Source organism: Petromyzon marinus, chromosome 23 (genome assembly GCF_048934315.1).
Source record: "Petromyzon marinus isolate PM22_M1 ecotype Great Lakes invasive population chromosome 23, UKy_Petmar_22M1.pri1.0, whole genome shotgun sequence".
Classification (NCBI taxonomy): domain Eukaryota; kingdom Metazoa; phylum Chordata; class Hyperoartia; order Petromyzontiformes; family Petromyzontidae; genus Petromyzon; species Petromyzon marinus.
The window spans coordinates 30,328,318-30,340,199 of NC_133689.1; the positions used below are offsets into that span (position 1 = coordinate 30,328,318).

The window sequence follows — 11,882 nt, forward strand, 5'->3', positions numbered from 1 at the left end:
GATGAACACGCATTGCAGCTTCGAAATTATCACTCAAAGGAGATTAGACTTGTAAAAATAGCAGCCGTATTTAATGATAATTAACTTTCCGACCCGCCCCTACTGGATATCTTTGAAAAACAGCTTTATAGCTCATCAGATTCCTCCGGTCTTAATAAAGATTCTGATTCCGATAATTTAAAGATATTTATTTTTTAATTCAAGAGTCCATTGCTTTGGGAGATTGGTTTGGGGGTTCCGCCGGTTAATAATGTCTGCGTCAGAGTGATGTGGTGAGTTGTACGTATGTATGTTTAACTCCTTTCACACCGTACGTAGCTAAACGTGCTAATCAGAGTTGATGGTCTCAATCTGGTCACCAATGACTGCACAATAACTGCTCATGATGTAACCTTACTATTTTCTCCCGTCCATTTGCCCATGTATGTAAACTAAAGTATGTAAGTATATCAGACGACTGACGTGGTGAAACACGCATTGCATAGTAAGGACGCACCATCTAGTGTGGGCTAAGGGATTATGGATTGAAGAGACTCCAGAAGTAGTTCTGTAACCTGCCTTGGTCCGGCTGTAGGTAGACTCAGCCTAAAATGAGTACCTGTTGCACTGGGAAAACAAAGGTGGTTGCATGTAATGCCACAGACAGCCCAGTGTGCCACGGTGCCCTTACTGCAAGTTCGCTAACAGCGCTCGTCCCTTCTACATGGTGCAAGAGTAAAAGAGGAGTCTTTGTGTACAGTGATGAAGTTGGGGGGCGGTGGTGTAGCGGTGGTGTAGCGGTGGTGTAGCGGTGGTGTAGCGGTGGTATAGCGCTTAGCGCTACGCTGCGCTACGAACCCAGCGACCCGAGTTCGATTCCCGCTCACGGCCACCACCGGTGACGATTATCTGAACCGGTATCGGGCCTCCCCTAGGTCGACTCAGCCTGAAATGAGGGCCTGGTGCAATGTGTAAACATTGCCACGAGGCAGACAAAGGTGACCGGGCGTGGTGCTGGCCACCGACCCCCTCGTGTGCCATGCCGGCCTTCATAGGTGCTCGCCAACAGCACTTGCCCCTACAGTCTGTTAAGGCTATACGGGGGGATCCTTTGTATTTTTGTTTGTTTTGTTTGTAGTGATCAAATAAAGATTCTGCTTCTGATCTACAAGGGTCTGTACCAATCTGCTCCGTCCTATCTTGCTGAGCAGTGCACAGCGCCGGCCTCAACAGGACCCCAAATCGACGCCGTCAATGATCCGCATCCCACGGTTACCCTGCTGCTCTGCTGCTACTGCTCCTGCTGCTGCTGCTCTTGCTGCTGCTGCTACTCCTGCTGCTGCTACTCCTACTGCTGCTACTCCTGCTGCTCCTGCTGCTGCTCTTGCTGCTGCTGCTACTCCTGCTGCTGCTCCTGCTGCTGCTGCTCTTGCTGCTGCTGCTATTCCTGCTGCTGCTGCTCCTGCTGCTGCTCCTGCTGCTGCTACTCCTGCTGCTACTCCTGCTGCTGCTCTTGCTGCTCCTGCTGCTACTCCTGCTGCTCCTGCTGCTGCTGCAGCTACTCCTGCTGCTCCAGCTACTCCAGCTACTCCAGCTGCTGCTGCTACTCCTGCTGCTCCTGCTGCTGCTGCTCCAGCTACTCCAGCTGCTGCTGCTGCTCTTGCTGCTGCTGCTGCTCTTGCTGCTGCTGCTCCTGCTGCTGCTACTCCTGCTGCTCCTGCTGCTGCTCCAGCTACTCCTGCTGCTCCAGCTACTCCTGCTGCTGCTCCTGCCCGCCAGAGATGTGCGGCGATGCGGCCAGCGCAGTTTCACCGGGGGTCTCCAAACCTGGGGAGCTGGAGGCGGTCGCCTGTGGGAGACGTTCCTCACCCATGCTTGAGTCTCAGCCATTTTTGCTTGACACTTAAAGCGACGTTGCTATTCCAAAGAGCTATCTCTGCGTGAGCGGCGCGCATTCCCGATGGACCGGACTCGTGAGAGCGCGCGATCGCGAGCGTTCACGCTTGTTGACAGACTTATTCGTGTCTCTAACAAAGCAGTGCGTTGCCTCGTGCTAGAGAATAGTTCACAGAAGTGGATAACGCTGGCCTAGTTGTGAGATCATTTAGTCCAAAGAATGAGGGGCAGCACTTTTCCACCCTGAAGACGACCGCTTGTGTTGTGATCGAAACGTTGTAGTTTTTTGTTATTTTTTATTTTCTTTGAACCTATCTACGTGACTTTACCGAAAGGCCCAAGAATATTAATTCCTGCAGTCACGAAAGCTTTAACTCAAGATTTAACCATTAACTTATCTCCTATTTGTTTTAAATGTGGATCTCCCCAGTACTTTAAGCACTCATTTAGACCTCAATGAAAAATATTTTCCATGGGGTAATTCCCCCGTGACAGCTGCCACTACACAGAGAACAAAGGGTGTTTGCATGGCATGGGAGTGGCACTCTGATAAATACGAGACCAGAGCACCTGGACACTACTACAGTTGTAGCTCATCCAGCAGTCACGATGAAGGCACTGCTCAGCATCGTCCTCGGTCTTCTTTTCCAGGAGCTCGCTTGCTCCACTTATGTAAGCTACGCGCGCTGTTGCAGGCCAGGCTCAATGTCTGACTAAATATATACTGGATCACTGGTCGACTGGAGTAGGCATCTGACAAGTAACCGCAACTATAAACAGGTCCTTGCAGGGTGGGCTGGTAGGAACATTGGAATTTTTTTTACACCCAACAGCACGAGATTTCACTTCGTTAAAGTATTGAAAGGGGATGGACGGACGGACGGACGCATTAATCTATTGCAGGCTGGTACACTCAGTTTACAACTTCGTTCCTACCAGTATAAATATAATAGATATATACTGGAATTGGTGCTGCTGTGTGTTAAAATAAACCTGGTTGATGTTAAGCGCGGGTTTCCTTAAAACTTTCGGGATGAACGATGGCTAATAGCTAATGATGACATTTTTTGCATTCTACGTGTATAATATCCATCAGACATGATCGATCTACTGCTAGATGAAGGATTCCCCAAGCCATCGCTATCTCTCGTGTTCTTGTCGTCTACTAAGCAAATGAATTTGTATAAACTTTGGGAACAATACCTTTTTAAATATTGCGGTGGATATGCAATTGTGATGTTTAAAGTATGCAAGTTTGAGTGTGATGTCCTTTCACGTTGTGGTCTTCTCTTCAAAGCTGGTCCCTGGCGCCTACACTAACGGCTCCCGGGATGCGGAGGGCCAGTGCGTGTGTAACGTCTATCTGCCGGACCCCGTCTTCCCGGCCGACATGGTGGAGCAGCTGCAGCTCAGCACCCAGACGATTGCCACGGCCTTCACGGTGGAGTCACAGAAGGTGACCTCTTCTTATTTCACCAGGAGCTTAAACATTGCCCATTAAGCCAACATGAAATGCAATTCTAAAACCTAATAAGCACGCAGGCTCATTAAACCACAGGTGCACATGAAATAGAATGTGGTTTGTAGAGGTAAATGAGGAAAACTAAATTCCTGTGAGTCATAGCCATTGAGGATTTGGCTGTCATGACTAAATTGTCTCTCAGGCTCATCATTGCGTGGGAGTGTTGTATTTCAGCCATTCTAAAGCAATTCATATATTTGTGGGGGCCCTGAGCAGTATTTGATAAAACCCAGGCATTAACCTAACTGTCCTCAAAGATTCCTTGAGGAATTAACCTTTCTATGTACGTATGTTGAACTTCTTTCGCACCGTACCTTAGCCAACCATGCTGATATAGTCATGCTAAGTTTATATATAGAAATTAATACAGCACTGCCAAAAACACAGTCCCGTACATTTCATATGATTGGTTGCTTATTAACTCAACACTTGTAAAAGATCGATTGAAATGCGTTGGAAGGAGATAATATTCAAACTACGCCTACAGGTGGCAGAGAACCATGCCACGCTGGTGCGCTACACGGCGCTGCTGCGGAACCTGACGGTGCGCGTGGAGCGAATGGAGCAGGGGCATGACCGCTACACAGAGCTGGACTTTAAGCTGCTACGGGTGGAGATCAGGAAGATGGAGCAGCTGGTACAGCAGCTGAAGCTGGACGTCTCCAGCACCACTCTCGATCGTCTACACCTCTCGGTTAGTCACGATTGTTGCAAAGCCAAACAATTGTTTCCATCAGGGGTGCAGCAATGGCCACAGTTCCTTTTGGGCAGGTTTGCAGACTCAGGTTTTGCAGTTGAAGGTGGCACATAAAAAGGGGAGTACCTTGGATCACTGGAATGCGGAGGCAGCAGTTCTTGCAGTCGCTGGACTGTGTTGGATGGCTTCTCATAGAGAGCTGAATTGAACTTCATGAGACAATTTGTGAGGGAAATGTTAAAACTGCTTCAACATGTTACAGCAACTGCTTCAACATTTTCATGAATTCTGTGAAATCTGTACACGGTATCTGAACATGGAAAACCTGTACTGGACTTTCTACTGCATGCACGAAATGGTTGTGTTAATGCTCGTGAAAATGTGAAATTGCTTGCATAGGGATGAGGAATTGTTACTATGTAAAACCACAATGATTTATTACATCACTACTGTACCTGGAGATAATGTTTTAACGTCATTTGTCTTAATTCCTATCGGGGTGTAGAAAGGGTTTCAGGTCTCAATACTCTTTGATATTTATTTACGTGTACCACACAAGCGCACTTTCCACAATAAACATACTGCCCACCATTAAAGGTCATACACGTGCTTAATTGCAGAGTCTATTGTTGGAATTTCTCAGGGTCGGGGGTTCCTATTTTAATGAACACAAGAGGGGTAGTCAAGTGGCTCACACGTGACATGTTAGTTAATGGAGTTTTCATGTAATTTGACACGGTGTGGGTCCCAGGATCACTGGGCCTGGGGGTCCTGGATGTATGGGGGGAGGAGGTTAAAGGGTTGCAGTTTCCAAGCATTATTAACCATTCACATATTTGAAAAAAAAGTGAATATCATGTTTACCGTATGATGTAATAAAATAAACTGGTAGGTTATGAGAACAAAACAAGAATTGAAATAAAAAATACTTTGTTAGAGCTGCATGAGGTTATAATTTTAAGCATTGTTTCCTCCAAATGAACGTTTTAATTATTGATTATACAAATGTAATCGTGCCATATTTTTATGAAAAGTAATTTTCTTTCAGAGAAAGAACCGTAATACTATTAATTGTTGTAAATGTTCAGTGCAGCAACTCAAAACAGAACTTGCTATGTAGTGGTAAATTTAGCAGTTTCATGTGAAGGCAGATGCAGGCAGCTCAATTAAAATATATCTGGACTGGAATTATAGTTCACTACTTCTACTGTCAATAATAAGGCACCGCGTGAATATGGCTTGCATGGATATAATGTTGATGTTATCGCTTTGTGAGGGTTGTTCTCCTGGCACTCCCGTTAGTCCTCAAATCCCAGACAGAGTGCGGAAAACCATCTGTATGGGCGGGGATAGTGAGTGAGTGGGTGTGGTTATGTAAAAGTGGGTGGGCTGATGGAGGGAGGGCCCTACCAGCTCAGCACATTTCCCAGTTGAGTCTCCCAGACATTTGGTAGCCCTGCCCCTACAGTTGACTTGTCACGTGCAATGACAGGAACAACGTGCTGCTCATCCGACGCCAGGTGGACACTGCGCAAGCAGCTGCAGGACTGCCAAGAGGAGGCCTCTAATGCTGGCCAGCCCCCCGGCAGCAATCCTGGCCAGCAGCCCCCCATAGGTGAGCTCCATATATCAGTGGTTCTCTTCAACCTATACGTCCACTGCAGTAGATATGGGTAGGGTTAAGTGCAATACAAGTGCAACTCAAATACAGCAGAAATACAATAATCTGCAATGCCATAATCCGTAAATCCCTATAATTTGCGGATTATTGGCTGTTCGCAATCGTTCCTGCAATCCGTGGCACACCGTGGCAGATTGATTCCACTCTGTGGACAGCCAACCACGAACATTAGACGTGGCCATGGTTGTTCAGAGCTGCAGGGGTCGAGCTGTTGAGAAATTCTGAGTTAAGCTCTTTTTTTACTTTGTATTTGTTTGTTGCATCTGCACATCTTAGTTGCGCTTAATAGAAAATAATGTTTGCATTTTTTTACTTGTATAGCAATATTTTAAACTGCTAAATCGCTCAATATCGACCCCAAATGGCAGATTGCACTTCTTGGGAATTAGAAAAATTTGAAACCTCATAATCCTCACATTTACTGCAAGTTACCTTAGCTACTAGTCACGTGTCATGCTTCCTCTGTAATCTGCAGCTTTTTTCCAGATTAGCAGAATGGCGCTGCCGATTCCTGTTGTAATGCGCTGCACACCGCATCAACATTAAACATTTTCGTGTATTAGTTGGTCTATTATTTTGATATGCTCCGCCATATCAATGACAATTAGTGGATCATTGCTCTAATGCCCAAAGTTAGCGAGTAGCCTCTACTTTATTGTGGCTTTAAAACAAAAGCAGTTGGTCTGTGACCGCATCTGCGACATGTTTGCTTTCCTGCTGCACATATTTTATTATCTGCTTGTCTTCCTAAAATCACGAGGGAAGTTCATGGTTGGAGCATTCCTCAATATGCGGAATTGTTTTTTCTCATAACTCTCAGATTTTTGTTGAGATATGCGGTTTTGCTGTTTTTTGGGCCCTGTTTTATTTGGAGATCACTCACTTGGGCTTCCTCTTCAAGCCCTGCCCCTTCGTCTTTACAAAGCGACCACTTCCATTGTGGCCTGCCCCTTCCTCTATTGGCTCCGCTCCCTTCTATTTAGACCCTCCCCTTTTCACTTGAGACCCCAACCCTTCCTAAACTCCATTTTCCTTTCGACCCTGCCCCTTGTTGCTTCGAGTCCCATCCTCTGCCTACTTTGGCAATGCTCCTTCTCTTTTGAGGACCCACCCTTCTTTAGACCCCTCTCTACGTCTCTTTGTTTCGGTTCCCCTCTTCATCCAGACACAGGGTTGGACTTGTTTGGGTGGTGGTGAGGGTTGTGGAGGGTGTGGGGGAAGTGTGCACAAAGCAGTGGTAGTGGTGGTGGTGACCAGGGACTTGTGGAGCTTGTGGAAGGGGGGGTGCACAACAGTGGTAGTGGTGACCGGGGACAGCAGTGGGTATGGGTGGGTGGAAGCAGTAGAGGTGGGGTGGCTTTGTGATGATGACCAAAATCCCTCATAGAGCAGCAGTATATCAATTGTGTCTAAAATGTCTTCCTATTAGTTTAGTGGAGTGTATGTAAGTGGATTACCCTGTATATATTTTAAAGAGTGAAAGTAGTAAGCTCTTGTTTATAGTGTTACACTCATCCATTGGTCGTGATGGACATTACCAATTCATGTGCTGGTAGCTGAGATTGAAGTTGTATATTTGTATTAATACATAAATAAAGGTTTACGTGTTTTATCATTTTAAAATCATGATTAGAAATTTAAATGAACTTTTTCTCCGAATGAAAACATAAAGAACATTTTCTAAAGTGCTGTATCGTCTCTTTGCAGGCTCATGCGTGCACAGTGGCTTGCAGAACGTCAGCGCACCATATGTTCACATTCTGAACATGCAAGGTGCAGCGTTCCAATATGGTGCCTTCGGGAAAGACCCACTCCCACTGAAGGCACATGAGGATGTGTATTGGTGATTTAGCAGCAATCAGGTTTACTTTACTGTGATGCAGATGTTTTCTAACTACCGGGCACTGCAGACGTATGTGCAGATGGAACAAAAGACCCTTGTGGATCTGATTGTGGTTATGGAATGGATGCGATGATGTACACAAACCACATGTTTTACAGATGCTCTACTGGTGTCTCTGTTTGCAAATATAACCTGACAGCCTCCACAATTACCAGAGTAAATATCCCCCAAGCGTCAGGAAGCAATTTGTATCCTTACCTGGGCTCTACCTATTCTGATATGGATTTCTCTGGATGAACAAGGTCTGTGGGAAGTTGTCCCTTGCTTTATTCAATTATACTTACCTTGCTGTTATTAGCAGCTGGACCCCCACGCAGTACAAACCCTCAGTTAGCAATGGCTTCGTGTTGTGTGGAGTCCTGTACCTCACGCGCACCTCCAGCCTTAAAACTGAAGAGATCTACTTTGCTTTTGACACCAAAACTAACTAAGAGAGGTTAATGAGCATCGTGATTGCAAAGCCCTTGGAAAAGATGAGCAGCCTTAACTACAACCTAGCTGATCACAAGCTGTACATGTATAATCAGGGATATTTGGTTACTTATGATGTGACCTTTAAACCCATATAATTGATAACAATAATACGTAGTTCCTTAGGGTTTTCATTGTATGCGAGCTTCAACAAAGTAATTCAATCTGTAGAGTATGATTGATAGCTGCCAAGGGCATATACTGCACCGTGTATTTTTTTAAATGAGCGTGCATCGGTTATTTTCCCCCCATTTAAAATAGATGATGCTGCACCATTTGTAGATCGAGACAAACTCCAGGTGTGAAATACATAGAAATTATATAAAACAAACGTTATGCTACAATTATGACAAGCAAATGCATGGATGCTGTGAATGTGGCATTAGTGTTTATTCAGTTCGGTATTTGTTGTAAACGTCATTTAAACGGCAATAAAAAAATAACTTGCGCTACGCGGGAGTTGGTCACCAGCACAGCTGTATGTGGAACTTCTTTCGCACTGTACGTAGACAACCGTGCTAATCGTAGATCGTGGGCATTTTGGGGTAGCAACCTCACTGTGCACTGCGTTTTAACCACAATGCAGCCGCCTCAACAAGAACAAATGGTGGCCCCGCTATGCAACTACTGCAACATCCTGCGTGTTAAAACAAGTTTGGGGAGTGCGCCTTCTTGTCTGCTGGGCCTAACTAAAGCTTGGAACTCACTTCCTACCAAATGGTGTGCCGAGACAAATTAAAACATGTCGGAAACTTCAAAAATCGAATCTTTTCAATCTTCAACTAGGAATTTTAAAAAATGTGATGTGCTGCTGGTCAGTGTTGTAAGCTGCACAATACAAGAGGGCCTCTCACCTCCGTCAAATTACATTCCTAGAAAAGGTGCAGGAAGTCAAAACAACGTAAATCGAGTCCGATTTTTCCCAGAGAAACAATGGAATAATAGGGTTTCCGATACACAACTATTCATAGATATGAATATAAATAGCATATTTAATCAACTACCAATCATATATACAGTACAATAATGGTGTTTAGAAAGTTCTTGATTCTTCGTAATTCCTGGCTCATTTGGACTGCACATTTGCAGTTAAATCTGGGAAATTACTGCAAGAAATCTAAAGGTGAAGGGACACCATGATAATCAGTCGAACACTGACCTTCACTGTTGACCTTCACTGTTGACCTTCCCTTGGCCTTCATTTCACCTTCCCTTCTATCACTCACCTTCCCTTTTGTCCTTTTATGAATGAACTTCCATTTTACGTTCCTTTTTACCTCCCCTTGACCTTCACTGTTGATCTTGCCCTGACCTTCACTTTACCTTCCATTTTATCACTGAGCACTGAACTCCCCCTTTATCACTCATTTAAAAAAATATTAAATAAATATATATTTTACAAAAATCACCAAAGAAAGTGCAGAGGTTTAGTACCGGAGTGCGTAGTAAAGCCGACTGAGCGGGCGGCATACTCTTTGTTTGTGCGCAGAACTGGCGTCTGAGTCTGCGTCGTGCCAGGGTCTGACCACCGTACGTAATAAACGAAAACTTGTTTTCATTTAACCAGGTAAGGCCCACTGAGCAATGTAGCTCTTTTTCAAAAGCGACCTGGCAACAAATGATAGCTCAGCGCTGGTGTCTTATCATGTGGAAATGTTTCGCAGCCAAATACTCAAAACGCATGTTGACTCTAAATGCGGAGAGAAAAACCAGAGGATCAGGAGAAAAATCCACGTGACCACGGGGAGACAACATGCAAGCTCCAAGTATGCAGCAGGCATCGTCAGGGTCGGGATTGAACCCACAACCTCCTGCATACCTGGCGAGGTAGTTAACATCTCGCCACCGCGACGTCCAATTGATACTCCGATGGGTAATAACGTGGTGGTGTTGCTAGTCTATACACAACACTAACCGTCTTACACTGACGGCGCTGAACAGAAACAGCCAACAACTATCTAGCAGCGCAATATCAAGTGAAGACGGCAGCGACGATATGGTAATGACGATCTTGAGCAGCATGACGGGGATCCCACTCCTACAACAGCCACGAGGTCCCCCACAGGGGCCCCACTTTTACTCTCAGCGTGGCCTCGCTCCGCCCCTACTAGCGGGTTCCCGAGGCTTCCCGATGGGCCTCCCTCTGTGACCTTTCCCCCAGATGTCCCCCCTCTCGTGTCTATCGTGGCCTGCTGACGTTGGTACTGCCATACACCGCAGTTACCCTTTATCAGCAGCGCTATGCCACTACAAATGTATTAATCATTTTTATAACCTGTAAACCTTTCTACTTGCCTCGCGAGTTCGCGTCGCTCATTTTGGTCGAAGTTTATTTGCCGCCGTGTCCTCAGGTTAAAGAGGCCCAACGCATGCTCGCCGACCAGATTCTGAGTGTGGAGCGAGCAAATCCAGATTCGTTGGTTATCGTACTTGGCGACTTTAACAAAGGTAATCTCAGCCATGAACTCCCCAAATACATACAATTCATTAAATGCCCAACCAGAGAGGGGAACACTCTGGATCACTGCTACACTACAGTCAGTAGAGCCTACCACGCCGTCCCCCGAGCAGCACTGGGACACTGACCATGCCATGGTCCACCTGATTCCTGCATACAGGCAGAAACTAAAACTCTGTAAACCTGCTGTGAGGACATCTAAACAGTGGACCAGTGAGACTTGGACTGTACTGACTGGGATATGTTCACGACTGCTACCAATAGTCTGGATGAACTCACAGAGGCTGTGACGTCCTACATCAGCTTCTGTGAGGACTGCTGTATCCCAACACGTACCAGGGTGAACTTCAACAGCAACAAACCCTGGTTCTCAGCAAAGCTCAGAAGGTTGAGGTTGGAGAAGGAGGAAGCGTTTAGGAGTGGGGATAGAGACAGATTAAAGGAGTCGAAGAACAGGTTTAGCAAGGCGGTGAGAGAGGCTAAACGACTGTACTCAGAGAGACTAAAACACCAGTTCTCTGCTTCTGTCTGGAGAGGGCTCAGGCAGATCACCAACTACAAACCCAGAGCCCCCCACACCACTAACGACTCCCGCCTAGCCAACGACCTGAACAAGTTCTACTGCAGATTTGAAAGACAATTGGACTGTCCTGAACTACCCCTTCCCACCCAAGAGGCCCCATCCCCCACCCATACTACAGAGACGACTCTCTGCTTTCAGGAGGGAGAAGTTTATTAATAGACTTTTCAAGAGGCAGAATCCACGCAAAGCAGCTGGGCCGGACTCTGTCTCTCCAGCCACCCTCAGGCACTGCGCTGACCAGCTGTCTCCGGTGTTCACCAACATCTTTAACACCTCCCTGGAGACATGCCATGTACGAGCCTGTCTAAAGTCCTCCACCATCATCCCTGTGCCCAAAAAGCTAAGGCCAACAGGACTAAATTATTATAGACCGGTCGCCCTTACATCTGTGGTAATGAAGTATTTTGAGCGCCTGGTCCTGGCACACCTCAAAGCCATCACAGACCCTCTCCTGGACCCCTTTCAGTTTTCCTACAGAGCCAATAGGTCTGTGGACGACGCAGTTAACATGGCCCTCCACTTCACCCTACAGCATCTGGACTCCCCAGCATCCTACGCCAGGATCCTGTTTGTGGACTTCAGCTCTGCCTTCAACACCATCACCCCTGCCCTGCTTTAGGACAAGCTTTTCCAGCTGAACGTGCCCGACTCCACCTGCAGATGGATCACAGACTTCCTGTCTGACAGGAAGC

General features: G+C 46.3%; 1 protein-coding gene across 1 annotated transcript; it reads left to right on the forward strand.

The window, feature by feature from the left end:
- Positions 1 to 2,074: 2,074 nt before the first annotated feature.
- Positions 2,075 to 8,624, forward strand: LOC116945280 (olfactomedin-4-like). The gene is made up of 5 exons (XM_076069163.1): positions 2,075 to 2,547; positions 3,173 to 3,331; positions 3,885 to 4,091; positions 5,587 to 5,709; positions 7,483 to 8,624. Exons 1-4 carry the CDS (start codon positions 2,485 to 2,487, stop codon positions 5,707 to 5,709), a joined length of 552 nt encoding a protein of 183 aa, XP_075925278.1. The 5' UTR covers positions 2,075 to 2,484; the 3' UTR covers positions 7,483 to 8,624.
- Positions 8,625 to 11,882: the final 3,258 nt, after the last annotated feature.

Excerpts from the sequence above, each read along its gene's own strand:
- LOC116945280 (XM_076069163.1), top strand. The coding sequence starts at position 2,485 with ATGAAGGCACTGCTCAGCATCGTCCTCGGTCTTCTTTTCCAGGAGCTC. Across the intron at positions 2,548-3,172 it reads AGCTCGCTTGCTCCACTTAT|CTGGTCCCTGGCGCCTACAC; the intron begins GTAAGCTACGCG and ends TTCTCTTCAAAG. Across the intron at positions 3,332-3,884 it reads TCACGGTGGAGTCACAGAAG|GTGGCAGAGAACCATGCCAC; the intron begins GTGACCTCTTCT and ends CTACGCCTACAG.